This window comes from Cervus elaphus, chromosome 14, assembly GCF_910594005.1.
Source record: "Cervus elaphus chromosome 14, mCerEla1.1, whole genome shotgun sequence".
NCBI classification, from domain to species: Eukaryota; Metazoa; Chordata; class Mammalia; order Artiodactyla; family Cervidae; genus Cervus; species Cervus elaphus.
Genome location: NC_057828.1, coordinates 38593121 through 38620985, shown reverse-complemented (window position 1 = coordinate 38620985; position 27865 = coordinate 38593121). Strand labels below are relative to the sequence as shown.

At 36.7% G+C, this 27865-nt stretch overlaps 1 protein-coding gene and 2 pseudogenes across 6 annotated transcripts in view; 1 reads left to right on the top strand and 2 right to left on the bottom strand.

The window, feature by feature from the left end:
- Nucleotides 1–27865, top strand: part of CCDC181 (coiled-coil domain containing 181) — a 38232-nt gene that overhangs the window by 173 nt on the left and 10194 nt on the right. The window contains exons 1-6 of one of the 6 annotated variants that reach the window (XM_043923746.1): nt 598–1153; nt 5703–5842; nt 8589–9536; nt 13794–13940; nt 19638–19792; nt 21221–21385. In XM_043923746.1, coding sequence (XP_043779681.1) covers nt 5726–5842; nt 8589–9536; nt 13794–13940; nt 19638–19792; nt 21221–21383 — 1530 coding nt within the window. In that variant the 5' untranslated portion in view covers nt 598–1153; nt 5703–5725 and the 3' untranslated portion in view covers nt 21384–21385. Of the gene's footprint in view, nt 1–597; nt 1154–5702; nt 5843–8588; nt 9537–13793; nt 13941–19637; nt 19793–21220; nt 21577–27865 lie in introns of those variants that run through there. The other 5 variants (XM_043923747.1, XM_043923744.1, XM_043923743.1 and 2 more) reach the window with 5 other exon arrangements.
- On the bottom strand, nt 23645–24403 carry LOC122707827 (annotated as a pseudogene).
- LOC122707828 lies at nt 24522–24725 on the bottom strand (annotated as a pseudogene).

Genomic DNA, 27865 nt, shown 5'->3' with positions numbered 1-27865 from the left:
GTAGAGAAGCGAGTGAGACTGTGTTGAAGCCTCATCCTCTGAGTCTGGGGTCCACAGAGCTTGCCTCTGGCCCGCAAGCCTGGCAGTTTCGCCTTGTTTAGCTTTGTTTGAGAGAAGCTCCTCGGAGGGTAGATTCGTTTCTAATTTTTGTCATATTCTTTCGCCTCATCGCTGGGAGAAAAAAGTCACTCTTGAAATGTTAGCTTCCATGAAGAGGCTAAGACATTCAGTTAGTTGGTGGTACCTTGGGACCCTGTATAGAAATTAAAATTACCACATTTGTTTGTAAAATATTACTTATCATCATACTATGCGACAGATTATTGTGACTTACAAAAATATACTCATGGGATCATAGTCTTGACAGGATGTAGAAGTAAGAATGGGCCATATGGTCTCAAGATGTTATGGGTTCGCTTTTGCTTCAGTACTTATTTTATATGAAAAAGGAGTTCTATTTGACGTTCCTCCCATTTTCTTAGATTTTGAGCTTAAAATAGTATAAGACAGGAGTTAATGAATTAAACTATGATTTAGTTTTTTGAATCCTGAAACAAAGTATCAAAATTGTGTGTATTTGTGGACCTAGTTGGGCTTCCCTGGTGGCTCAGACGGTAAAGAATCCTCCTGCGGTAAAGGAGACCCGGGTTTCATCCCTGGGTTGGGAAGAGCCCCAGGAGAAGGAATGACTACTCCTTCCTTTATTCTTGCTTGGAGAATTCCACCAGACAGAGGAGCGCGGATGGCTACAGTCCATGGGGTGGCAAAGAGTTGGACACCACTGAGCGACTAACACATGGACTTAGACTCACAGTAAAAGATCTGCAGTCACATACCCACATGGGATTTAGCAAACACTAGGAGGAGGGAATTAATTTCTGTCTCTTGCTGCAGTTCCCTACTAAGAGGGTTGTTCTGGCCTAAAACAGGTACATAGAATTTTGCTGATGATACACATTGAATGTGTGAAACTCATAAGGAATATGTGTTAGTTTGTGTATGAAACTGAATATAATTCAGTTTGTGTGAGATGTATTTTTGTTACAGAATGTTGACTGTGTTCCATATGGCCAGTACTGTGGGGATGAAGATTAAAAGAAGTGAAGGGGACTGACTATCCTGTGACGCATTTGAAAAAGGCTTAAGGGACTTGGTAATGCGAGTTTATGATACATGTTCTTTGTTTACTTGGGAACCAGCCATGACTTTTTTGAAGTTATAGGGAAGGAACGGCACTTCTTATTTGATGAACTTCATTTACTTCTCTGAGTCACTTCAACTATGGCTTTTTTCTTTTAAATTACAGCATAATATTTCATAATAACCTAATATGTTTAATTTATAATTATTTGATTTTTATTTATTTTGATGATTCTGTGTTTTAGTTTTGAATTTGAGTTTTCACATGGTTGTGAGATACTTTGTAAATAATAACACATATTTACTAAAGTTTTCAGGCAACCATTTATTTACAGTTGAAACTATGTTTTAATAAAACTAAGAGAAAGCACTGTTGAGTTCCATAGAATTCTTATTCTAACAATTAGTTATGTAACTGAAAAATCTTAAAATAATAAATTTCCAGATTTCTGATCAGAAAATAAAGCATATTATCCTAAAGCATTTGTGACTGTGAAAAAAGTTTTATTTATGTAAATGTTTTGGGTTACAGTGGCTTTTAGTCTATTCTTCATCATTCATGACACCCTATTTGAATGGTTAGGTACGTAAACACAACAGCTTGCATGATTTAGCATGTCTTGCAGCTGCTTGTTTAGTCTCTAAGTTGTGTTTGCAACCCAGTGGACTTCAGCCTTCATGCCTCCTCTGTCCATAGGATTTCCCAGGTGAGAAAATGGAAATGAATTGTCATTTCCTCCTCCAACAGATCTTCCCAGCCCAAGGATTGAACCTGAGTCTCCTGCTTTGGCAGGTGGAATCTTTATCACTGAGCCACCATGGAAACTCGGGCAGTGATAAACTCACTCTGGAATACTGATTTGTTTTCTTCAAATCACTTCAAAATATTATTGCTCTCAACCTCTGATTTACGAATTATTGAAGCATTACTTTGAGTCTTTTAAGAAAGTATTTCCCATTTTTTAGCTGAAAAGAAATAAATAGGAGGAATTACAATCCAACTAATACAGTAGAAGTAGTTATAATTATCTGGCTGAATAATTAATATTCAGTGTACCTAAAACTAACTTTGTCTTGAGCGTTAAGGGGAAGTTATAATTAAGAACTCTGCAGGGTAAAGGTGACATGTAAGTGAAATAGAATTTTAAGTCTTGAATTTAGTTATTCAGACAATGATCATTTATTTTATTTTTGACTTTTAAAAATATTTATTTTTCATTGATGATTGGTTTACAATGTTGGTTTGATTTCTGTCATACATCAGTATGAATTAACTATAGGTGTACATATGTCCCATCCCTCTCAAATCTCCCTCCTACCTCCTGCCCATTCCTACCCTTGTAGGTTATTACAGAGCCCCAGTTTGAGATCATTTATTTTAGACTAAGCATTACCATGGTACTCTACATTTGTTTGAACATTCTCTTGCATTTCATAAGTTGGCAGTTGTTTGCTAATTTGCATCTTATAATAAAGGTTAAAATAAACCTTAAGGGTCTTCTAGCTCACCTCTTTTTCTAAAGCTTCAGTCTCCTTTTAAAACATGCTATGATCACCTTCTGAGCTATGTATAAACATTTGATCAACAGAGAATGCAGCTCACTTCACTTTAGGACGAGTTTGAAACTGTAAATTATGCCAAAATTTGCCCCTGAGTTTCTAGTCCTTGGTACTGGTCTTACTGTTTGAAATTATGCAAGTCCAACCCTCCTTCACATAATGACAAATTTAAATATTGCAAAGCAGTTGTCCCGACTCTTCTTCAGGGGATTTCTCTTCTTTAAGCTAACATTCCTAGGGTTTTCAAGTAGTCCTCAGAATCTGGCTTTAAGGCATTTTATTCTCATAACCTGCCTTTATCCCTTCTCCTTGTCTTTTATCCCCTTTTCTCCTGGTTTACCATCCTTGAATGTGTTACAGTTTCTTTTGTTCTCTAAACTGTAGAAAACTGGATACAGAGCTTTATGTTACCTGTTCTTTAGCCAAGTCTCAGTCTTGGAGCCCATTTATGTTTTTGTTCTCATAATTTTTTAAATTGAAGTATATTTGATTGAAGTGTTCTTGATTTACAGTGTTGTGTTAGTTTCTGGAGTACAGCGAGGTGATATACACTCATATATATACACAAACATATGTACACACACACGTATATGTATTCTTTTTCATTCTAGTTTATCACAGGATATTGAATATAGTTCCTTGTGCTATGCCGTAGGGCCTTCTTGTTTATCTGTTTTATATATAGTAGTATGTATCTGCTAATCCCAAACTCTTAATTATCTCCCCACCCCCTTTCCCCTTTAGAAACTATATGTTTGTTTTCTATGTCTGTGAGTATGTTTGTTTTGTAAGTAAGTTCATTTGTGTCATACTTTAGATTGCATATGTTAAGTGATATCATATGGTATTTATTTATCTTTCTGGTTTACTTCACTTAGTAAGATAATCTTTAGATCCATCCATGTTCCTGCAAATGGCTTTATTTCATTCTTATTTTTTGTGGCTGGGTTTGCGACCCCATGGACTGTAGCCTAACAGGATCCTCCATCCATGGGATTTTCCAGGCAAGAACACTGGAGTGGATTTCTTCTTCAAGTATTCCACTGTATATATGTACCACATCTTCTTTATCCATTCATCTCTTGATGGATACTTAGGTTGCTTCCATGTTTTGGCTATTGGAAAGAGTGCTGCTGTGAACATTGGGGCACCTGTGTCTTTTTGAATTGTCTCATTCTTTTAACTTATATTGCACATAGTACTGAAACCCCTTATCTCTTCTTTTAGCTAGTGCTGGTACAGCTAGTGGAAAGATGGTCTCCCACATGCTTGATGGAAAAAGCAGAAATCTTGCTTTAGTAAAATTGGCACCTGGTTAGGTGGTCTGGTCAAACTTTTTGGAAGAAGTGAAGCTAATGGCCACAACAAAGTTTGTGGATGTTTACCAAATCAAACATAATACCTCTCATTTTATATCTTTGAAAATATGCCTAGATTTCATGTGTTCTTGATATCTGTACTTTCTACTTCCAGAGAAGTTTTTAGGTAACTTCATCTTGGTGTTAGAGCAAGAAAAGGCAGGTATAGAAACAGGGTCCCAGGTGTTTGGGGCACTGCAAATCTTATTTCTACAGTTCTTTTGAAATTGGACCTAAAATTCTAAGTGTATTTACAGAGCATTGTTCTTTTTGTTTTTGTTTAAGTCAGTAGTGGAAAGTATGCCGATTATTGCTGTATATTTCTACTTCTGGCTATTTCATGACAATTAGATATACATAAATAATTTTCCCTCAAGCTTTTTCTTTTTGAAAAGATAATATGACATCAAACTGACCCCTTCTGTTTCCTTCTGGAACCTTCTCAAGGGGCACATTTATGTTCAGGTCATACTGGGAAATTCCATGCACTTTTATGTTTGTTCTTTTTCAGACTGTTCTCTTGTCTGGAGTAGATGATGAACTCTCATACTCAGTATTCAAAACACATCTCAACTTTCCTTGATATTTTCAATTTTAAGCTTAGTTGCTTTTTTATTCTTCCTTCCACAGTCCTTTATACCTTTGTTCCACTTACCTACATTTTCAGTTTATGTTTTGTCTACATTTGGAATGTATGTATTTGACTTACATTTGTCTTATGTATCAGGGCTCAAGAGCATATTTTATAATTTTTAGAGACATGTTGTAGGTGTTCAACAAATAGGTTTGCTGACATTGTAATGTATATTTACATACATATATAGTAAGCTCACACACATAAAGACATGTTATAGGTAAATATTGGAATGCATCTTTCATTTGAAAAATTATGGGCCAATAAATTAGGGCTTGAAACTGACCTCAATTTTCTGATAACTTTATGGTTTGTTTTATTAAAAATGACTAAATTTATACACCATTTTCACAAATATTTATTAACTTTCACCTGGCATTCTTATTTATTATCACTGCCTTCCAGATAGTAGTAGGCATCACAGTTTGTTTTTTATATAAAAAAGCATCTTTTATTTTGAATTGACAGCAGTTTGACTTCTGTGGAAATTAGTTTTTACCATAACTAAGAGTCAATTGTTACATAGTTAAAAAAACCTCTCAGATCAGAAATTATAATTACACTGAATAAATTACCAGAAAGATTGAGAAACTGAGGATAACAATTAATATAATCGTTTTAATTTGAATATAGGAAAATGTGTGTGAGTGAGACTTAAAAGCTGATTCATCAGCTCAGACCTAGACAAGGAGTTTTAATGATTGGCAGGGGATGTGGAAAATCCTTTTCTGATACTCAGATAGTCTTCTTATATATGCCTTTTTAAATCTCCTTGTGTATTAGGCTGACAGGAATTGGGGGGAGGTGCAATGGTTATTAGGAGTGGTACACCTAGAAAATGTCTGGCCTTTGTAAGTCTCTCTTTTAGGATATACTGATATGTTTATTCTGAACATTCCATAATTTGTGTTTCTATGTGTTAATTAGCTTACCTTTAGCATTAATCTTCATACTCCATACTACCCCTAAAGTGGACACGACGTAATACCTTAACTCTTTTAATCTTACAGTATTATTCTTTAACAAACAGAAAATGAATGAAAATAAAGATACTGATTCAAAAGACAGTGGAGAATATGAAGATGACTTTGAAAAGGACCTGGAGTGGTTGATTAATGAAAAAGAAAAAAGCGGTGCCAGCATAATGGAGGTATATATAAATTGCCAGCAGCATTCGTAGTAATCATATTAACAAAGTGTTTTGTAGTTCTTGAGGAGTTTTCATATGTATTACCTCATCTAAACCTCACAAAATTCCTTTGATATACATAGAACAAGTAGCATTATTCCTATTTTAGACATGAAAAAATGGAAGCATATAGAGTTTAAATGTTGTGTCATAAAGCATAGGGTTAATTAGTGAGTGAGCAGTGATTACATTAGCACTTACAGCTAAAATTATAATTAAAAATAAAATTATGATTGATATAATTCAGTAATACAATTTATTGCATCAGAAGTAAAAAGCAAATGCAACTAATTTTTACTTTATGTGAACTTGGGTAAAATAAGGGGGTTTACTTTCAATTACATGAAAAATAAAGCAAATCCTCAAAAACATGGTCTTTCAGCTAATATTTGAAACGTTAAGAGTGAATTTTAGGGGAATGAATATACAGAAAAAAGTAAAAGGTCAAAGACTGAGACACAGGCGTATATGTAGAAAAAAGTGGATCCATTAATCATGATTCTATACTATTTATCAGACATGTAGTAGGGATATCTAGGAAAATTAACCAGTTTCTGAATTATAGAAGGTTCTGTCTCTTTTTACTTATATACAGTGTGTATGTACATCTATGAGTGTATATGTATGCATATGTATTGACACTGAAAATGAAAGAAAGTGAAAGTGTTATTCACTCAGTTGTGTCTGCAGCCCGCCAGGCTCCTCTGTTCATGGAATTCTCCAGGCAAGGGTACTGGGGTGGGTAGCCATTCCCTTCTCCAGGGGATCGTCTTTACTATCTGAGCCACCAGAGAAGCTCCTATTGACACTAATTATATATAATTTTATTAAAATAAATAACTATTGTACATAATGTAATTAGTGTCAATAAATAGGGAAGTAATGAAGAAAAGGACCAAGACTGGGATAAGATAGGTGACTTGAGAGGGATGTTGATCAAAGTATTTACAGCAGGAGCCAGTTTTAAGAGGGTTAAGGAAAAGACTACGAGGAAATGAAGGCTGCAGGTTTTTTATCACAACTCTCTCTTGGTTCTATCTTGCTTTCTTATGCAGTGGAGAAGACAGATGAGATAGCTAACATTTGGAAAAGGCGACAGAGTCAAAAGTGAAGACTTTTCTAAGATGGCTTTTACATGGTGGTTTTATGCATCTTTGACAGAAAAATAATCAGAATGAGTAGAGGAAGAGATGAAAGAAAAATGAAAGTCGCTCAGTCATATCCTATTCTTTGCGACTCCATGAACTGTAGCCCGCCAGGCTCCTCTGACCATGGAATTCTCCGGGCCAGAATACTGGAGTGGGTAGCCATTCCCTTCTCCAAGGGATCTTCCCAACCCGGGATCAAACCCAGGTCTGTTGCATTGCAGGTGGATTCTTTACCAGCTGAGCCACCAAGGAAGCCCAGAGGAAGAAATACCAGAGCAATAATGCTGAATCAGGGTCTCATGACTAGAAGGGTATGAGATCCACAGCACAGGGTTAAAGAAAGAGAAGTTACAATGATAATTCATTGCCGTATTGCTTTATTCATTCATTGAAAAGTAATGATCACTTGGCCATGTGTCAGAGGCTGTTCTAGGTGCTGTGGATACAGCAGTGGTTAAAACACAGTGCTCTAATGAATCTTCTTCATTCCAGTGGATTATTAAAATCACTTTTTCCTTTGAGGCTGGTAGGAAAAAACGATTGACAGAGAAACAGGGGTGAGTGTTAGGGGAAGATTTTATTGTAGTGGATTTTAAAAAGAAGTAAAAGCTAAAGGAGAATTTGGAAACAGATACTGTGGAAATGAACCAGAGCATCAAATAAGGCTAAAAAGAACAATTACAGTGCAGAGATCTTAGTTACTTGGTAGTCATTTTAGGGGGCCACGTTGATTTGCTTATTGGACATATAGCAGTGTTGTCCAGGTTAGGAAGAAGAGGCTGTTAGAATTGGTGACTAAGCTAGTAAAAGAGGAGGGGAATTTTAAGGGGTTGATGACAGCAGGACATAGTAGCCATTACTTAGTAGATGTGGAGCAGGGTTTTGTGAAAATACTGGTTCATGGTTCATGTGGAGTTAAATTTTTTTTAAAAAGTATGACCAAGTTATATAATGGTGTTTAACATTGATTACTGGAGCCTCTGAAGATAATTGAGAAAGGAAAATCTGATCCAGAGGTAAAAGTTGACTTGGAATTTGGGTGTAGATCATGCAGAAAATAGCAGCAGTAATAATTTGAAAAGATCATAGGAAACTCAGAATGATAAGGACTTGACCAAAGGCAGGGACGTTATAATGGTCCTGGGGAGAAAGATATCTTTTTGAAAAAGTACAAATATTACAAGGAGAAAACATTTAAAAGTATATTCTTCTGAAAATGTAAAAGGAAGAACATTTTATAGAGGGAGGGATGTTAATATTGTACTGTTTATAGTTAACATTTTTATACATTGGCATGGAATCTTTAAAAAAAGCAATCATTCTAGTACTTAGCAACATCAAATTCAGATTTAAATTTTTCCCCATTTTTTTTGCTTTTTCCCTTGGGGAAATAAAATATGAATTAGAAAACTATGAGTGAAATATGAGCAGGAAGCATGTAGATTTTCCCATTCATAAAATAAATTACGAGTATGAACATCCATTTTGGATTGTCTACATGTGAATGGACAAAGAGTCTCAATTTTTACTGAAAGTAAATCTCATCTCTCTCTTTCTAGATGGCTTGTGGGAATGAAGAGAATATTAACCAAGACTTAAAAGGGAATGAAACAGAAATAGAACACACCAAGCAGCTTTCTGATCCTGATAAATCTTTGAAGGATGAGGTTTCACCAAGAAGAAATGACTTTATTTCTGTACCAAGTATTCAACCTTTGGACCCCATATCAGATTCAGACAGTGAAAACTCTTTGCAAGAATCCAAACTAGAAAGCCATCAAGACCTGGAGGAGGAGGAGGATGAGGAAGTAAGGAGATATATTATGGAGAAAATTATACAAGCCAACAGACTTCTACAAAATCAAGAACCAGTGAATGATAAAAGGGAACGCAAACTTAAATTCAAGGACAAATTAGTTGATTTAGAAGTTCCTCCTCTGGAAGACAGTGATACTTACAAAAATTATTTTGAAAATGAAAGTAATGTGTCTGGGAAACTGTCACAGTTATGTATTTCCAATGAATTTGGACAAGAAAATGTGATCCTGTCATTTACTGATGGAAATTGTGAAGAAAACAAGGATAGGAAAATCCTAATGGAGAGAGATGGAAAGTTTGAACTTGTGAATTTACAGGACATTAAGAGTCAGGGGTTTTTGCCCCCCATTAATGCTAATAGTACAGAAGGTGAACCTCAGCAGTTGTCACCCAGGTCTCCCAATTCATCTGTCAGTGGAGTCAAGAAAGAAGAGCCAGTAGCCAAAGTTCATGCTCTTGCTCCCTCATCGACAGAAGAGCCACTGACTTACATCCCTCAGCCACCATCCAACCCCAAGACTTATCCAAGCTCTGCTGCCAACCCAGATAGAAGTAAGGGGAACAGAAAATCTAACCATAGGACCCAGTCTGCAGATGTGTCTCCAGCGACCTCAACATTTTGTCTCTCTCCTCAACAGAAAGAACTGAAAAAACGACTAGAACAAAAGAGAGAAAAGCTGAAGAGAGAGGTGAGAGCACAAGTGGGCATTATATTGAAAGGAGAATATGTTTCTATGTTTTATAAATTCAGTAAGAATTGACATGGTTCTTCAAATGATTGCATATATGCACTTGCTTGTTTTTTCCTGTTGCTGGATTAAGTGGTTAAGTGTTAAGAATCTGTATTTATGGAACAAGCACCCTGATTACCCTGGTCCTTTCTTGTGAAGATCACACAAGCATGGTAATGAATGACTTGTGTTGGAGCTAGAGGAGATCTCAGCAATGGTTTCATCTGATCCTTTCCTTTTAAAGGTGAGGCCCAGAGAAGTTAAGTGACTCCTGAAAATAATCTTGATATGCTGTGCTGTGCTTCATCGCTCAGTTGTGTCTGACTCTTTGCGACCCCTTGGGCTGTTGCCCACCAGGCTCCTCTGTCCATGGGGATTCTCCAGGCAAGAATACTGGAGTGGGTTGCCACGCCCTCCTCCAGGGCATCTTCCCAACCCAGGAATTGAACCCAGGTCTCTCACATTGCAGGTGGATTCTTTACCATCTGAGCCACCAGGGAAGCCCATGAACACTGGAGTGGGTAGCCTATCCCTTCTCCAGGGGATCTTCCCAACCCCCAAACCAGGGTCTCCTGCGTTACAAGTGGATTCTTTACCAGCTGAGCTACCAGGGAAGCCCAATCTTGATATGAGATAGGTGAAAATCTGATGTCAGATGAAAGAAATGAAGGCACAAATTTGTTGGGGTTTAGAACGCAACAGAAGACTTAGATTATAATTCTCTGGTGTGTGTGTATGTATGTGTGTATATTTCATACATCTTCCAGGACTACTGGATGGAAGAAATTTTCACATATTGAGGTACAGGGAATTCTGGCTTATACATGATTTGTCTTGAACATTATGTGCCACCTGGGAAGCCTCTTATGCTGACTAGAACAGTCTATCTATTTGAACAGCCTGTCAAACATACTCTGCTTTCACCATTGGGAAAAAAAGAAAGAATATTTACCAGATTGTTTAGAATGCCTCCTTGAAGATAGGATAAATGCTCCCCACCTTCCCATGACACTCAGGCTAGTTCTCCTTTGAAGATGAGGTTCCTTTCCCAGACACCCAGGCCATACTGACTTACTGTGTACATGTTAATCTGTCTCTTTTGAAACCTTGAAGGAATGTACCCCTGTCATATTTGATATTTCATGTTCTTTGTTCTGACAAGATAAAAAACTGTGGTTCAGGCATCCAGAATGGAGCTGGGTGGCCATTGTGGATATGGTTTCAGATGTGTTCCTGTATCACCGAGAACCTGAATTTTCTGAACTGTATCAAACTCAAGTATATCACCAGACCTCTTCAGAATACCATCTGCCAGCTTCAACTTTATGGTCTCAAGGTCTCCCCTTGCAGTTATTTAACCATTTCAGATACCAGCCAATCCTTGCTTAAGCAGCACCCTTATTTCTTGCTAGCTTCAATCCTAATTCCTGACAAACAATTTATGTGATTTGCATTTTTTGCCTATATATAGATGCCTCCCCTATTTTGTAATGCAGTGGAACACAATCCAGATGCTTCTTGAATTTGTGTCTCCTGGGCAATAGTCCTCAGTGTGGCTGGAAATAAACTGTTTTCTGTTCCTCTTAGAGATTGTTATCAACACTACATTTTCTTGATTTCAGGGATTTTAGTTTTAATTAAGAATAGAGCCTAATAACCTAACTGAAATGTCTCCAAGATGCCCTACAGAATCCAAAATTATTATTATTTTGGGGGGGGGGGTGGTTGCTCCTAAAGAGAATAAAAGTGTTTTATAATTGAAAATTCTAAATACTAAAACTGGGGAATTTTCTCTGAACTACATAAATCAGTGCCCTGATTCTCTGTTTTACTGAATACCAGGTAGCATTAAGCTGAACCATATAAAATGTCTAGCTGTAAATACCTAATGGCAAAAGAATCATAGTTAATAGAATATAAGAAGAAACCTTAAAGATTATTTCATAGGTGAAAAACTAGTCCAGAAAATTTAAATAACTTTACCAAAGTCCCATGACTTGTTTGTAGCAAAGTCGAAATCCCAGTTTTCCTGTCATGTTGAGAAGTTGAGAAGTGGTATATTTTGTTTGTTGAGAAGTGGTATATTTTCCATTTACGTAGGAAATGATCAATGGAAATTTCTGGTATTTAAATCAGGAACTCACATTAGCAGAAAAAAGATTAAGAAATGAAGTTACTAAGAACATGTAACCTATAGCACACTTTTAGGCAGGAAATCTGAAAGGGTGCATACTTAATAAAATTTGGCTTAGTTGGCTACTGAAATCTGAACTCTGTCAGACTCAGCTTCCTTGGTTCAGTTACATAATAGGTACGTAAAAGGATCTGTTAACTCAGAACTGCGTGATAATATAAAAGAATTTGTTGAGAATAACTGAACTACTTGTTTGCTGCATATACACACATGTTTACATGTGTGCTTCTGTATATATTTCTGTAGAAGTTATATAGGAGGTTTTATATAATGTCAGTGTCTTTTTCACTAATGAACTAATGGTTATCTTTAACAGGTATGACTAATGGATAGTTCGTTTTTCTTTTGATCCTCTTTCTTGGGTGTCACACACTGTTTTGGGATACACTTTTCTCATATCAGGATCCTCATAACTAAATTTCACTTTGGTTATGTACTAGCTCAAGGCATGGTCTTTAAGTGCTAAGACTTTAAAATATTTTCAACTGGTTTCAGGAGAAGGCTTTCCTTTTTGAAGCCCTGCAAAGTATTTCCTAGGTTGGGCTGCTCTACTCCATCTCTCTACACTAAGTGCATCATCTCACTGTTCTCTTTGGCAACTGCAGTGTCTTTGCTTTGGCTAATATCATCTGTTTAATCCAGATGTCCTGTCTGGAAAAATAATTGTCCTACAATTATTCATGCAAGGCATCCCAAATCCTTTGGTAAAAGGGAGCTAAAGTAAATATAAAATTTAATACTTAGTAAATCCACATATTATGTAAGCCCCGTTATAAGGGCTTAGAAAATGGTATACAAGTTTTTAAAAAGGCATTTTATGCTATTAATTGTTTAGAATTTTTCCTTTCCCTTCTACATTTTGTTCAGTCAAAAAGGGCTTGCTATACTGTCAAAACACATGGAAAGAACTCTGAATTCATTATTTGAAAACAGTTTAAGCATGGATTCGATCATTCAGTTTATTTCCATGCTAAAATTTTAGTATTGAAAGACACTTATGAGCTTGTTAATACAACTTCATTTTATTGATGAGAATACTGAGTTAAATGGTTTGCCCAAATTAACATAGTATGATGGCAGTATGATTGTTACTCAGATCTCTTAACTTCTACCATGGTGATATTTCCACTAAGACATGCTGCATTGTTCCCACTTACTGTTTTATAGCTCTTCATAACTGCTTTAAATACCTCCCTTAGGGTTTACGTAACTCTCTTTCATAACATCACTTTAATAATTCAGTTAAAAAAATTCATTTTGTTCTTATAGTTAACTGTTTAAATATTTTTCTGATAGCAAAATGTTACTTTATGGATATACGCTAGTTGAAAATATTTTTAAACATTATGATAAAAAATCTCCAACACATATGAAGGTACAGTTAACCCTTATGTCTCCATTACCCAGATTCAAGAGTCATTGAGATTTTGGCATGTTTGCTTCATCTCTTCCTTTTTTGGCTGGTTTTTTCCAAAGCAAGTTCTAGACATCCAATCATTGCTCACTTATACACTTCAGAGATGATTGTATACTTCAAAAAGAAAATGATTATAGCACTGGTTTTGTAATCACAATGTCACATGTCACAATTAACAAATTTAACAATAGTGTAAAAATGTTTAAGACATTTATAGTGCTTCTGTAGACACCATATTAGTGCTTGTAGAGTGAGTGTTTGTGTGTGTTTGGGGCGGTCTTTTGCATTGCTGTGGTTTTTGAGGAGTTAAATACCAAGAATAAACTAGGAAGTGAGGGAGAGATCCAAGGAATTCTTGAACAGCATGTTGCATAGTGTAGATTTATGTAATTATAGACTTAACTCTACAATTTATCTGAAGTCTTCCTTTTTTCCTCTAAGAAAATTGGAGGCCGTGTTTTCTTTAGGGAGGCCAAATTTACAGATGGAAATTTTTAGGGGCTAGGAATTCTAATGTCAGACATCAAAATATATCTCTCTATTTTGATAACATATATAATTTTACTAATTTTTCATCAGTGTGTTTGTATATTCTTTCCTCCAGGAAGATCAAAAGAAAATAGAAGAAGAAAAAGAAAAGAAAAAAGAAAATGACATGGTATTTAAAGCATGGTTGCAAAAGAAGAGAGAGCAGGTCCTAGAAATGAGGAGAATTCAGCGAGCAAAGCAGATTGAAGACATGAACAGTAGAGTAAGTTATCCTTCTTCATGAAAAATAAGTTCATACATATTTGAAAGCTGGATTTATTTACAGAAGGGAGTCTATCAGACTAAAAGCCTAAAGAAGAAGTAGAAAAAGTGGTCCAAGAACTACCCTTGCAAAAGGTGCAACATGCAGATGACTTTATTACATAACTAAATTCTAAGAAGCCTTGTAAAAATCAAATGATTCTTATTTTATTCAAACAGTTAAAGCACAGAAAAAAGGAAAGCTACCAATTCATTTTTTCAAGATATACAACTTTGATATTTAAATAGGACAATGCACACAAAAACTACAGATTGATCTCAAGAGTAGATGTATAGGAATCTTCTGTGAAAACTAACAAAGCCATCATATTATTTAATTTTTAAAAAAAATTGAAATATACAAAAAACCCATGAGAAAGTAAAAAAATCATCTATATCCCTACTATTTAAAAAATGTATATAAACTAAAAATTGAAAATTCAATCCTAGCCCCTTCCAGGCTCATCTAGTGGTAACTGCTTTTAACAGTGTGCTGCAAATCCTTCTAGCTCTTATTTTTATTTACATGTTTATCTGCTAAAAGTGTATTATATGGTTGGATTTTTTTTACTCATTCATCAAGGACATATTTCTAGATCATTGCATTTAGATCTCTTTTCAAATAGCTCCATGATATTCTACTTTCAGATGTAACTTAATTTATTAAACCATTCCTCATTTGTAGACATTTAGATTGATTCTAATATTTCTCTATTAATTAACAGGGCTGTTGTGAACATGTAAATTCTATAGGAGAACATCAATATTCTATAAGAGGGTTTCTTGGAAATTTATGACTTATTGGATGTCCAGAATGAAAGCTGTGGTTAAATATGCAAAGTTAGCCTCCTAAAGGGTTGTATCAATTTATAGTCCCTCCAGTTGTATGTAAGAGTGAATGTTTCATATATCCTGTCTAACATTGTATGTAGTTTATTTCCTTAATTTTTTTCAAATCATTAATATATATGAGTGTATATGAGCATGTGTTTTCTGTGAATTTCCTATTTGTAGTCTTTTCTTTTTTACCAGTTTTATTTTTCTTGTGCTTAGTTGCTCAGTCATGTCCAACTCTTTGAGACCTCGTGGACTATAGCCTGTCAGGCTCCTCTGTCCATGGGGATTCTCCAGGAAAAAAAACTGGAGTGGGTTGCCATGCCCTCCTCCAGGGGATCTTCCCAACCCAGGAATGGAATCCAGGTCCTCCCGCATTGCAGGCGGATTCTTTACCAACTGAGCCACCAGGGAAGCCCAAGAATATTGGAGTGGATAGCCTATCCCTTCTCCAGGGGGTCTTCCTGACCTAGTATTTGAATGGGCTCTCTTGCATTGCAGGCAGTACAGATTTTAATCCTTGTCTATTATGTCTGTAAATGTTTTCCTTGACTAACAAAATGATGTACTTTTATATTGTTTATTATGCTATTTATAGAAGTTTAGCTTTTATAATCTTGGGATGGACAGTATCTTTTCAGGTAGTAAACCTGAAACCATGAACTAAAAGAGAAAATATTGAGAAATTTGACTGCAATGTATAGTAAAATAATAGCATGCTATAACCAGTTACAGTTTATTTTAGGAAGGAAATTATGGACCAATAATAACAAATTATTAATATATTCAGTACAAAATAGGTAAATGAAAAGAATTTGTCTATCTTGAAAGATATAGAAAAAGTATATACTCGTATTTAGCATTTATTTTTAATTTTTTCTAATAAAATGTGGATTACAGAATAAATACTATCTTAGGAAATACTATAAATATACCCATTAAAGTCAGAGACAGGTAAGTCTCCCTTCTATAATAAATAATTTTATTCTGGGAGTCCTATCCGGTATATTAAGAGAAAAGGAAATGAGGTAATTTTTACGTGTAGCAATTCAGTTTTCCCAGTTCCATTTATTGAAGAGACTGTTCCTTGCTCATTGTTACTGATGGTTCCTTTGTTGAAAATAATTGACAGTATATGCATGGGTTTATTGCTGTGCTCTGTATTCCCTTCCATTGATCTATGTGTCTATTCTCATGCCAGTATTATTAATATACTATTTGATTGCTTAAGCTTTATAATATAGGTTAAAATCAGGAAGTGAGATGCTTACAGCTTTGTTGTTCTTTCTCAGGATTACATTGGATGTTTGGATCTTATACAGATTTTAGGAGTTTTTTTCAATTTTGTGAAAAATTTCATTGAAACTTTTATGTAATGACTTTTAGGTTGCATGGGCAATTTTTAGACAGTATGGACATTTTAACAGTATTAGTTTTTCTAGTCCATGGTCATGGAGTATCTTTCCATTCATTTGTATCTTTTTTTTTTTTTTTTGCCAGTGAGAAATAAGTTTGTTTATTCCTATAGCATAAACATCCATGTTTAGGTTTGGACGAACTCTTGGAAAGCATTTTCTGCCTCCTGTTGGCTGTGGAGGCATTTTCCCTGCAAAAAGTTGTCGAGATGCTTGAAGAAGTGGTAGTCAGTTGGCAAGAGGTCATGTGAATATGGCTGATGAGCCCAAAGTTTGTAGTCCAATTCATTCAACTTTTGAAGTTTTGGTTGTGTGACATGTGGTCAGGGGTTGTCATGTAGCATTGGACCCTTTCTGTTGACAGATGCTAGCTGCAGGCATTGCAAGTTTTGGTGCATCTCATCAATTTGCTGAGCATATTTATCAGATGTAATGATTTTGCTGGGGTTCAGAAAGCTATAGTGGATCAGATGGGCAGCAGACCAACAAACAGTGACCATTATATTTTTTTGGTGCAAGTCTGACTTTGGGAAGTGCTTTGGAGCTTCTTGGTCCAGCCACTGAGCTAGTCATCGCCAGTTGTATAAAATCCACTTCTTGTTGCATGTCACCATCTGGCCAAGAAATGGTTCACTGCTGTTGTAAGAGAAGACACTTCAAAATGACTATTTTTTTGATTTGCCATCAGCTCATGTTGTTGTTCACTTGCTCAGTCGTGTACAACCCTCTGCGACCCCATGGACTGCACCATGCCAGGCTTCCCTGTCCTTCACCATCTCCCAGAATTCTGCTTCAGTACTTCCAATAGATGTTCAGGGCTGCTTTCCTTCAGGATTGACTGGTTCGATCTTCTTGCTGTCCATTTGTATCTTCTTCAGTTTCTTTCATGAATGTCATTTTGCTTACAGCATAGTCTTTCACCTCCTTGGTTAAATTTATTCCTAGGTACCTATTTCATTCTTTTTTAATGCTATTTTAAAAGGCCTTATTAATTCTCTTTCAGATAGTTTGTTTTTAGTGTATTGAAACACAGTTGATTTTTATATATTGATTTTGTATCCTGCAGCTTTACTGAATGGTTTATTAGTTCTAACTTTTTTTTTTTGTGAGGAGGGGTGAAGTCTCTAGGGTTTCTGTATATAATAATAATATGTAATGTGCAAATAGAGCAGTTTCACTTCTTTCTTTCTAATTTGAATACCTTTTATTTCTTTTTCTTGTCTGATTGCTCCAGTTGGGACTTCAAGTATGTGTTGAATAAAAGTGGTGAGAATGGGGATTCTTGTCTTGCCTCTGATAGTATGATGTTAGCTGTGGACTTGTGATATATAGTCTTCATTATATTGAGGTATATTCTCTCTATACCCAATTTTTGAGAGTTTTTATCATGAAAATATAAATTTTGTCAAATGCTTTTTTTGCATCTATTTAGATCATCATATGATTTTTATCTTTCATTTCGTTAATGTGTATAACACTGATTTGTAGATTTGAACCATCCCAGCATCTCTGTAAAATCCCACTTGATTATTTGTGTATGATCTTTTTTTAATATACTGCTAAATTAGCTTTTTTGATAGTTTGTTGAGTATTTTTACATTTAAAGAATTCATCAAGTATATCAGCCTCTAATTTTGTTTTCTTGTATTGTCTTTGTCTGGCTTTGGTATCACAGTAATTCAGGCCTCTTAAAATGGATTGGAAGTGTCCTCTCCTCTTCTGTTTATTGGAAGTATTTGAGAATGATTGGTATTAATTATTCTTTAGATTTTCTAGAAGCCATCTGGTCTTGGACTTTTGTTTTGGGGGAGATTGATTATTGATTCAGTCTCATTACTGGTAATGAACATGTTCACATTTTCTGTTCTTCCTGATTCAGCCTTGGTAGATACTGTGTTCCTAGGAGTTTATTCCTTTCTCCTCACATCTCCCATTATTACTGTCTTTCCTTATCATACTTTTCTTTTGAACCTGACATAACAATCTGTCAATAAATCCTCTATTTTCATCTTATCTTGAACAGTACTGCCCAATACAATTTTCTGTGATGATGGTAACACTGTATCTACACTGTCCAGTAAAGTGGCCACTAGCCATAATATGACTGTTGAGTACTTAAAGTGTAGCTAGTGTGACCGAGATACTGAATTTCTAATTTTACTTAAGTAGTTGCTTGTGACTAGTGGCTACTGTATTATCCAGTGCAGGTATAGAATGTATGAGAAGGGAAGCCTTGTCTCCCACCTCCCCCTATGGTGCATCCTAGCAGCTCTGTTCAGGTAGATACTGTATGTAGTAGATGCTCTGTAAATATCTATTGAATGAGCAGATGAACAGTGATACCCATCAATCCTGTCTGTCCGTGCATTCCTCACTCTTTTAATCTACAGTTGCAGATTGAACACTTTTTAGTAATCTCCAGATAGTCCCAGACTTTCAGGTGTTCAGCAATGGTCTTGTAGGTCCATAGGACCTCTTCACAAAGTTCTGCATTATACACCAAAGATTCTAGGTTATATAAATTATATAAATTAGCCTGGAGCATACTTGGCAGTGTGGGCTACAGATAAAGGAAAATGCAAGGTGTAGGAAATCTATATCACAGAACTCAGATGTGGCAAAAGTATTAAATGAATGCATCTTTTCCTTTTGTATTCTAGCCAGGCATCCATATAATGAGTCATGCTTTTTCCAAGGCTGAAGAGCCCCAAAATCTTTCCCTTTGCTCTCTTTACTCTCCCAAATAAGAGCTCTTTCAGCTTTTGAAAACTCCTTGAGGATAGTATCCATCATGAAGTTTGAAGAACTATACAACAAGCTATTTCCACTATCCCATTCTTATGACAAAATCCTCATGGCAATTATCCTTATGAAAAAATTCTTATGGTTGAAAATCCTCATTGCCATGCTCCATAGTAATAATTGCATTTTTGGAGATGGGCTTGGCAGATGCTCTTAAAAATGAAAGAAGAATTTAAAAGAAAGTTTGAATAACATAAATGTTGGGTCATTGGTTTTCAGTTCCAGTGGAGCTTCCATGGAGTTTCTTCAGGAATTGATACCAGTACCTCACTCATACTGTCTGTCTTCAACCCTGTTTTATATGCTTGTGTCGGTGTGCAAAATTATTTTATTTGTCAAAGGGCTCAGTTTTGAAAAGTTTGCTAATCACTGCATCTTGCCATTCTCCATTTACTGATTACCTCAGTAAGACTTTTGAAACAAACCAGAGGGCAGTGAGTGTTGATTCAGAGGTCATATATTTGGTTTGGATGCTAAAAGTGCAAGTAATGAAACTGGTATTATTATGAACAGTTGGTGAATAGGACAGGTATTCTTATAGGGTCCTATTGGCAGGGCCTTAAAAAGTAGTTTTCATTTCTTTAAGCAAAACTTACTTTTGTGAACAGCAGGAAGACAGAGATCCACAGCAAGCTTTTCGATTATGGCTTAAAAAAAAGCATGAAGAACAATTGAAAGAAAGAAAGACAGAAGAACTGCGAAAGCAAGAGGAGTGCTTAGTCTTCCTTAAAGGAACAGAAGGCCGTGACAGGGCCTTTAAACAGTAAGTCAAAGGAAGGACATGTCCCCTCCTCCTCATGGGCAATTTAGAAAATTATATAGTCAATAAAACTTAAAAAAAATTAATCCCTTACATTATATACCTATATAGTTTTAAAGCCACAGTTTTAAATATATGTGAGAAAATTCTTTAACTCCATACTTTGCATGATATCTATACCATTCTTTCCAGATATGGTTTAATACTAAAAATATTTCTTAATGGCACCAGTGTGATAACTTTTGATAGCCTCCCATTGATCGATTGATTTGTTCATTGCTTGGAGAAGTGGGCCAAAGATTGGTTACAGCTTCTCTTACTTAGTCATCAGAAAACTGAATAAAGAGTTGCACTTAACCAGTAAGTATTTTTCTGTAAAGAGGAGGAAGATCTGTACAGACCAGATGAGAAGGGGATTTAGACACCTATTTTGGTAATTGAAGGCAAACCCAGTCTCCTTTCAGTTTCCTGGGTAAGAGTGTAATACCTGGCTTGTAATACCTGTTCTGAGGAAACAGATCTGGCTTCACAATTTTGCCAGCAAGACTTGGGAAAGGGAGTGGAAATTTAGTCCACCGTTTGAAGTTCATTTCTTTCTTTTCTGCTGTCTCTCTCTTCCTTAGTTTCTTTGCCTCTTTCTTTCCTTTCCCAGCTGACCCCCAAGGGACTGCAGTTAATTTGCTCAAACTACTATCCAGTTGGACACCACACAACATTGGGTTAGAGGTTTCTTACCTGTCTTCTGTGCTAGTTCAGTCATTTAGTTGTTTGGGTTTATTTCGGAAAACATGTATACAGGCGTGCACACACCACATATGCACTTTCATACCAGAGATGTAATATACATAGTTATTTTTAATGTTATTTAACCTAAGCAAGCTTTATAGACTTACATTTGTTAGAATGTGGACTTTCCCTTCACCTTTTTTGATGTTTTTTTCTTCTTAGGCTTATTTTTCCATTTTAAGGAAGAATTATTTTATTCACTGAAAAGCAGGAACTCTATGATTTCTCTACCAAGAATAGCAAGGCAGCATTTCTGCATGCTGCTAAATAAATTATATGGAGCCAGTCAAATACTTAGTTGTTTAGAAAGTCATATTTTAAAAAAAGATTTAAAAATCATTTTACATATGACCTATGTATGCCGCATGTAAAATAGTTTGTAAATCACTTTAAAAAGTTTTTTAGTTGGCAGTTTCATTATAAGACAGACTTAATTTCAAATATTTTATTGTAAATTTAACCATGCTTTCCTAGTGTGAGCCTTTGGCATAAGAATGAAAATTTTCAGTTAATGCTAATTTGTGTTGTGACCAGACCATTTCAATATAAAGAAATCCAATTTCCTACAATTGTCTATAGTAATAACTTTATAGTATGAAGACATATTTAGGCTGATACCAGATCTGATTATGTCTCTCTCTACAGATGGCTAAGAAGAAAACAGATAGAAAAATTAGCAGAGCAGCAAGCTGTCAAAGAAAGAACTAGACAGCTCCGACTAGAAGCAAAGCGGTCTAAACAGTTACAGTGCCACCTATATGATATGTCAGAAGCCAAATCTTTCCGTTTTACTGATCATTACAACTGAAGGTATTTATTAAATACTTCATTTGGAAGCTTCTGTCCTCAAAATTTTGGATATCATTTCTTATGGCCTGTGTGCTTTGGTCATACTTTAAATTATGGAAGTGCTACTTATCTTTTGGTGGTGTTGATGGTGAATTTGTCTTATTTCCTTTAATAGTAGAACAAAATAAATTTCTTATCTTGCAGCATTGTAATGTGTTATACCATCTTAGTCCATGCAAAAAATTGAACAAATGAACTCTACATTTCTTTACTTTTAAGTTATTTTAACATTTCTAGCTGAAACAAACACAAAAAAGGGACAGATACCTATTCTTAGTTCCTGTTATCATTAAAAAAATTGCAGAACATTTCATAAGGCAGGAGAAGTGACCTCTTAAAACAAATCTGGATCAAAGCCTGATACACAGTCCTAATTATGTCAACTTTGAATAGCTGTAGCAAGCTAAGCAATAGGTTAGGCCTACTTCCACATGTTCTTTAAAAAAAAAAGTATAACTATTTTGGGTATGTTATACAAAATCATACAGCTCTTATTGAGAGTTCAGAATATGCCTGTATTGTTGTAAATGCTTTACATAAATAATTTGATCGTATAACAACCCTATTAGTCATTCTTGTTTTGTAGATGAGGAAACTATAGAGGTGAGCAGTTTGCTCACAGATTCCGAGATTTGTATGGTTGCAGAATTCTTTTAGTTTTACTATAAAGCTTACATACCTTGGTAGAGGTTTGTAATTCCATGTGTGGTGAAACAGCATCTATGATGTGTGTAAGAGCACTTGAGGAGTGGAGGACAAAGGCAAACATACAAGTGTGATGGGGAGTGGAGAACTTCTGAAGGAGTTCTTGTAAAGCTTCAGAAGACAGGGTTCTTAACAACTGGATATTTGTACCTTAATCACTTGACCCTAAATTAGAAAACAGAATTATTGAATCCTTTCTCAGCTTATTACAGTACTTTGAGCATATACCAGGCAATTTAACTTTTCATTGTAACTAGTCTTGTATTGTTTAAAGTTTTTTTTTAATGATAAGAACCAATTTGACATTTAAGTATTCCACAACATTTTTACAAAATGGGCTGCTGAAATTTCATGATTGCAGTGAATCTGTCATTTGCTTTAGGTAGCATTGGCAGCTTCATGAGACTGTGTGTGTGTGTTTAGTTGTGTCTGACTCTTTGCAACCCCATAGACTATAGCCCACCAGGCTCCTCCATCCATGGGATTCTCCAGGCAAGAACACTGGAGTGGGTTGCCATTTCCTTCTGCATCATGAGACTGTCTACTAACCCATAAACACAGGATGCCTTTTCATTTAGTGCAGCAATGTTTTATAGTTTTCAGTGTGTAAGTCTTTCACCTGCTTTGTTAAATTTATTCATAGATATTTATTCTTTTGTATTCTATTGCAAATGGAATTGTGTTCTTAATTTTCTTTATGTGTTCTGTTCTTGAAACACAAACAGATTTTTGTGTATTGATGTTGTACCCTGAAACATGGCTGAATTTGCTTATTAGTACCAAATTTTTTGGTGAACTTTTTTTGAATTTTCTCTGTATAGGATAGATGTTGGTGGTGGTGTTTAGTTGCTAAGTCATGTCTAATTCTTGTGACCTCATGGATGGTAGTCCGCTAGGCTTCTCTGTCCGTGGAATTTCCCAGGCAAGACTACTGGAGTGTGTAGCCATTTACTTCTCCAGGGGATCTTCCTGACCCAGGGATCGAACCCACATCTCTTGGATTGCATGCGGATTCTTTACGGCCGAGCCACCAGGGTTGCCCATGTAGGCTAGATATCATCTGCAAATAGAGATAGTTTTCATTTTTCCTTTCCAAATGGGATGCCTTTATTTGACTGATTCCTCTGGCTAAAACTTCTAGTATAATGTAGAGTAGTAGTAGTGAAAGTGGACATAATTTTTTTTTTTCCCCATGTGTGTTTATTAGTTGATCTTAATGTAGCAGGGCTTCCCTGGTGGCTCAGATGGTAAGGAATCTGCCTGCAATGCAGGTGACTCAGGTTTAATCCCTGGGTCAGGATGTTCCCCTGGAGAAGGGAGTGGCAACCCACTCCAGTATTCTTGCCTGGAGAATCCCATGGACAGGGGAGCCTGGCAGGGTATAGTCCATGGGGTTGCAAAGAGTCGGACACCACTGAGTGACTAACACTTTCACTTTCATTAATGCAGCAGAGGGGACAAAAGTTCACAAACACTCCACATATTTCACAAGACTCATTGCAGGAAAAAAAGTGACTAAGAAGGATCAGTAATACCGTCAGGTCTTGGTGGATGCTTTCTTAGAGGAGGTGAACCTCTTATTCCTGGTGAAAGGGGTCCTCATTCCTGGAGGGGGCATGCTTGTTGATGTCTCTGGGGTAGGGGGAAGGAAGACCCTGTGGTGGGCCCATGGTGGTCTCATACCAGGTGGAGGAGCCATAATTCCTGGAGGTGGGGTTGCTTGACCAACTGATGGCAGCGGGGGGCAGTCCCCCATCCTCGTGGATACTTCTTGGGGCTCCCAGCAGTGCTGGCAGTAGCAGCACCTGCAGCAGCTGCTATATTGTGCCTCTTCCCTGTGGGGTCACTCCCTGTTGGGTCACTCCCTGTTGGGGTGACCCCTCAATCCCTCGGACAGAGCCTGCTGTCCCAGCAGGGACCTAGGGAATTGGAACACCAGCTGGAACATCTCTGCCAACTGCCCGGCCAACCCCAGGGCCTCCTGCAGCTCCAGCAAGAGGTACCTGAGCAATGCCAGCATCTTTCCCTCCACAGTCATGGAAACCAAGTTTCCCCACAGAGCAACACTTGACCCCAAACTCACTTTTCTTTATGCTGTGGCTGTTTCACATCCTTTGGCTTAAACCTCCTGAACTCATCACAGTCATACAGGGTCAAGTTCATATGTTTGTCAAAAGTCTTAAACGTACCAATGAAGATCCGGCCATCTTGCAAGATACATTCTATCCTATGGTCAGTGTGCTGCAGCATCTTGCTGCTCCTTCCCACAGTCATGATTGCTATTCCACCAAATCCAGTGCCCACAGGAAAGATTTGGGATCCTTAAGACCTAAGAGAAGACAGTTTTGTTTGCTTCTTTTGGAATCAGCCACCCAGGTGTTCCAATACTGCTCTAACCATTTCTTGGTGTCTCAGTTAAGAATGCTCGTTTCAGTTCTGCCTGGAAATCAACCACAGGTACTTGCTGCTGCTGCTGCTACTGCCTCAGGTACAGGTGATTCAGTGAGGCTGTCCTACATTTGACTTGGACTTCCACCTCCAGTACGTGCTTTTCCATAGTCCATCTTAGGTGTAAATGGTCCCTGGCTTGCACCATCACACCACTGGCTACTCCTCAGAACAGAACATCTCCGACTGCTACTCCACTCTGCCTGGGCATCCTTATCTTGTTCTTGTTCTTAGGAGGAAAGCTTTTAGTCTTTTAACATTAAGTATGGTGTTAGCTGGGCCTTCCCAGGTGGCACTAGTGATGCAGAACCCGCCTGCCAATGCAGAAGTCCTAAGAGATGCAGGTTTGATCCCTGGGTCAGGAAGATTCCCTGGAGGAAGGCATGGCAACCCACTCCTGTGTTCTTGCCTGGAGAATCCCACAAACAGAGGAGCCTGGTGGGCTAAAGTCCATATGGTTGCAGAGAGTCGGACATGACTGAAGCAACATAGCATGCACACATGCATGATGTTAGCTGTGGGTTTCCATAAATGTCCTTTATAAAGTTGAGGAAGTTCTATTCTTATTCCTCTCCTGTACTTATTTCTATTCGTCTATTCTTTTTTTTTTTCTTGAGTGCTTTCGTCATGAAAATATGTTGGATTTTATTAAATGCTTTTTGTGACAAGTGAAATAATGGGTTTTTTCTCCTTTGTTCTATTCATGTGATATGTTACATTGGTTGATTTTCTTAATATTGAAGTACCCTTGCATTCCTGAGACAAATATCTCTTGGTGGTATATAAATCCCCTTTTCTATGATATTGCATTTGGTTTGCTAGTATTTTGTGAGGATTTTTCATCTGTATTTTTAAAAGATATTTTTCTGTAATATTCTTTTCTTGGGGGATCTTTGTCTGGCTTTGGTATCAAGGTTATCTTGGGAGGATTGCTATTAACTCTAAATTTTTGGCAGAAGACACCTATCTGGCCCTGGACTTTTCTTTGTTGGGAGTTTTTTGTTTTTTAGTACACTTTGTTTGTTAGAGCAGTTTTAGGTTCATAGTGAAACTGAGCAGAAAGTACAGAATTCCCATGTTAACTCCTGCTTCCTCCCTCCCTAAAACCTCCCCTAGCATCAACATCTCCCACAAGGTGGTTCATTTGTTGCCATTAATGAACCCACATTTACACATCACTATCAAGAGTCCCTTGGACTGCAAGATCCAACCAGTTCATCCTAAAGGAGATCAGTCCTGGGTGTTCATTGGAAGGACTGATGCTGAAGCTGAAACTTCAGTACTTTGGCCACCTCATGCGAAGAGTTGACTCATTGGAAAAAGCCCTGATGCTGGGAGGGATTGGGGGCAGGAGGAGAAGGGGATGACAGAGGATGAGATGGTTGGATGGCATCACCAACTCTATGGACAATGGGTTTGAGTAAACTCCGGGAGTTGGTGATGGACAGGGAGGCCTGGCGTGCTGCAATTCATGGGGTTGCAAAGAGTAGGACACGACTGAGCGATTGAACTGAACTGAACTGAACTGACTGATCATCCAACATCCATAGCTCTTGGTGTTGGGAGGTTTTTGATTACTGATACAATCTCTCATTATAAGCCTTTCTCCTGGTGACTCAGATGGTAAAGAATCCACCTGTAATGCAAAAGACCTGGGTTCAATGCCTGGGTTGGGAAGATCCCCTGGAGGAGGACATGGCAACCCACTCGTTTTCTTGCTTACAGAATTCCCATGGACTGAGGAACCTGGCAGGCTACGGTCCATATTGTCCCAAAGAGTTGGATACAACTGAGCAACTAAGCACACTCATACATTAAGCCTTTTCATATTTTCCATTTCTCCTTGAGTCAGTTTTGGTAAATTGTGTTTCTAGGAATTTGTCTGTTTCATCCAGGTTATTTGTTGGTATATAATTATTCCTTTATCTAAATGAGATTGTCAATGTCCCCTCACTCATTTGAGTTTAGGTATTTGCAACTTTTTTTTTGTCAATCTGGTTATAGGTTTGCCAATTTTGTGGATCTTTTCACAGAACCACCTTTTGATTTCCATTCTCTATTTTCTCTCCACTCTAATTTCACTGTTTTCCTTGTGCTAGCTCTGGGTTCTTGGCTTTTCTTTTTCTAGTTCCTTAAGGCATAGTATTTAGGTTGTTAATATGAAGTCTGTTTTTTTTTCTTTGTTTAGCTCGAGTAACTTGTTATCGAGCTATTGTTATTATTACTGACACTTATTAACCAATAGTTGCATAGTGTGCCACTCGTTTGTGGTTACAAGAGTATATGTATAGAATTTTTTTTTTTTTATTGTGGTAAAATATATATAACCTAAGATTTATCATTTGACCATTTTTAAAAATGTATAATTCAGTGTCATTAAGTACATTCATATGTTGTTCAACCATTACCCCTTTGTGTTCTCCATTTTTCATCCTCCCAAACTGAAACTCTGTACCTGACAAACAACAGCTCTCCATTCTGCTTTCCCTTAACCCTAGGTAACCACTATTCTACTTGCTATTTCTATTAATCATTTCAGGTACCTCATGTAAGTAGAATCATACATTATTTGTCCTTCTGTGTTGGATCTCAATATGGAGTTTTAAAGGTTCATCTATGCTGTAGCATCAGAATTTACTCCTTCTAAGCTGAATAATATTCCATTGCATGGATATACCACATTTTGTTTATGTATTCATCCATCAAAGGACACGTGTTTCTATTTGTTGGCTATTGTGAATAATGCTGCTATGAACATTGATATACAAATATCCTTTTGAGTCCCTGCTTTCAATTCTTCTGGGTATCTACCTCGAGGTGGAATTGCTGGATCATACGGCAGTTGTATGCATACCCACCAGCAATGCACAAGGGTTCCAGTTTCTCCATATCTTTGCCAACACTTGTTATTTTGCTTTATTGGTAGTAGCCATTCCGTTGTGAAGTGATAGCAGTTTGAATTTACTTAATAATTAGTGATGCTGAGCATCTTTTGATGTGCTTATTGGCCATTTGTATATCTCTTTTGGAGAAATGTCTATTACTTTGCCCATTTTTTTTAAACTGGATTTGTTTTTTTCGGTTGTTGATTTGCAGCCCTTCATTTAGTCTCATCAGTAGACCCTTAATACATGACTTGTGAATATTTTCCTTCATTTTGCAGGATCCCTTTTCATTTTGTTGAGTGTTTCTTTTGCTATGCAGAAAGTTTTTGATTTTGATGAGGTTTAATTCATCCGTTTTTTTCTTTTGTTGCCTGTACTTCTGGTGTCATAGCCAAGAAATCAT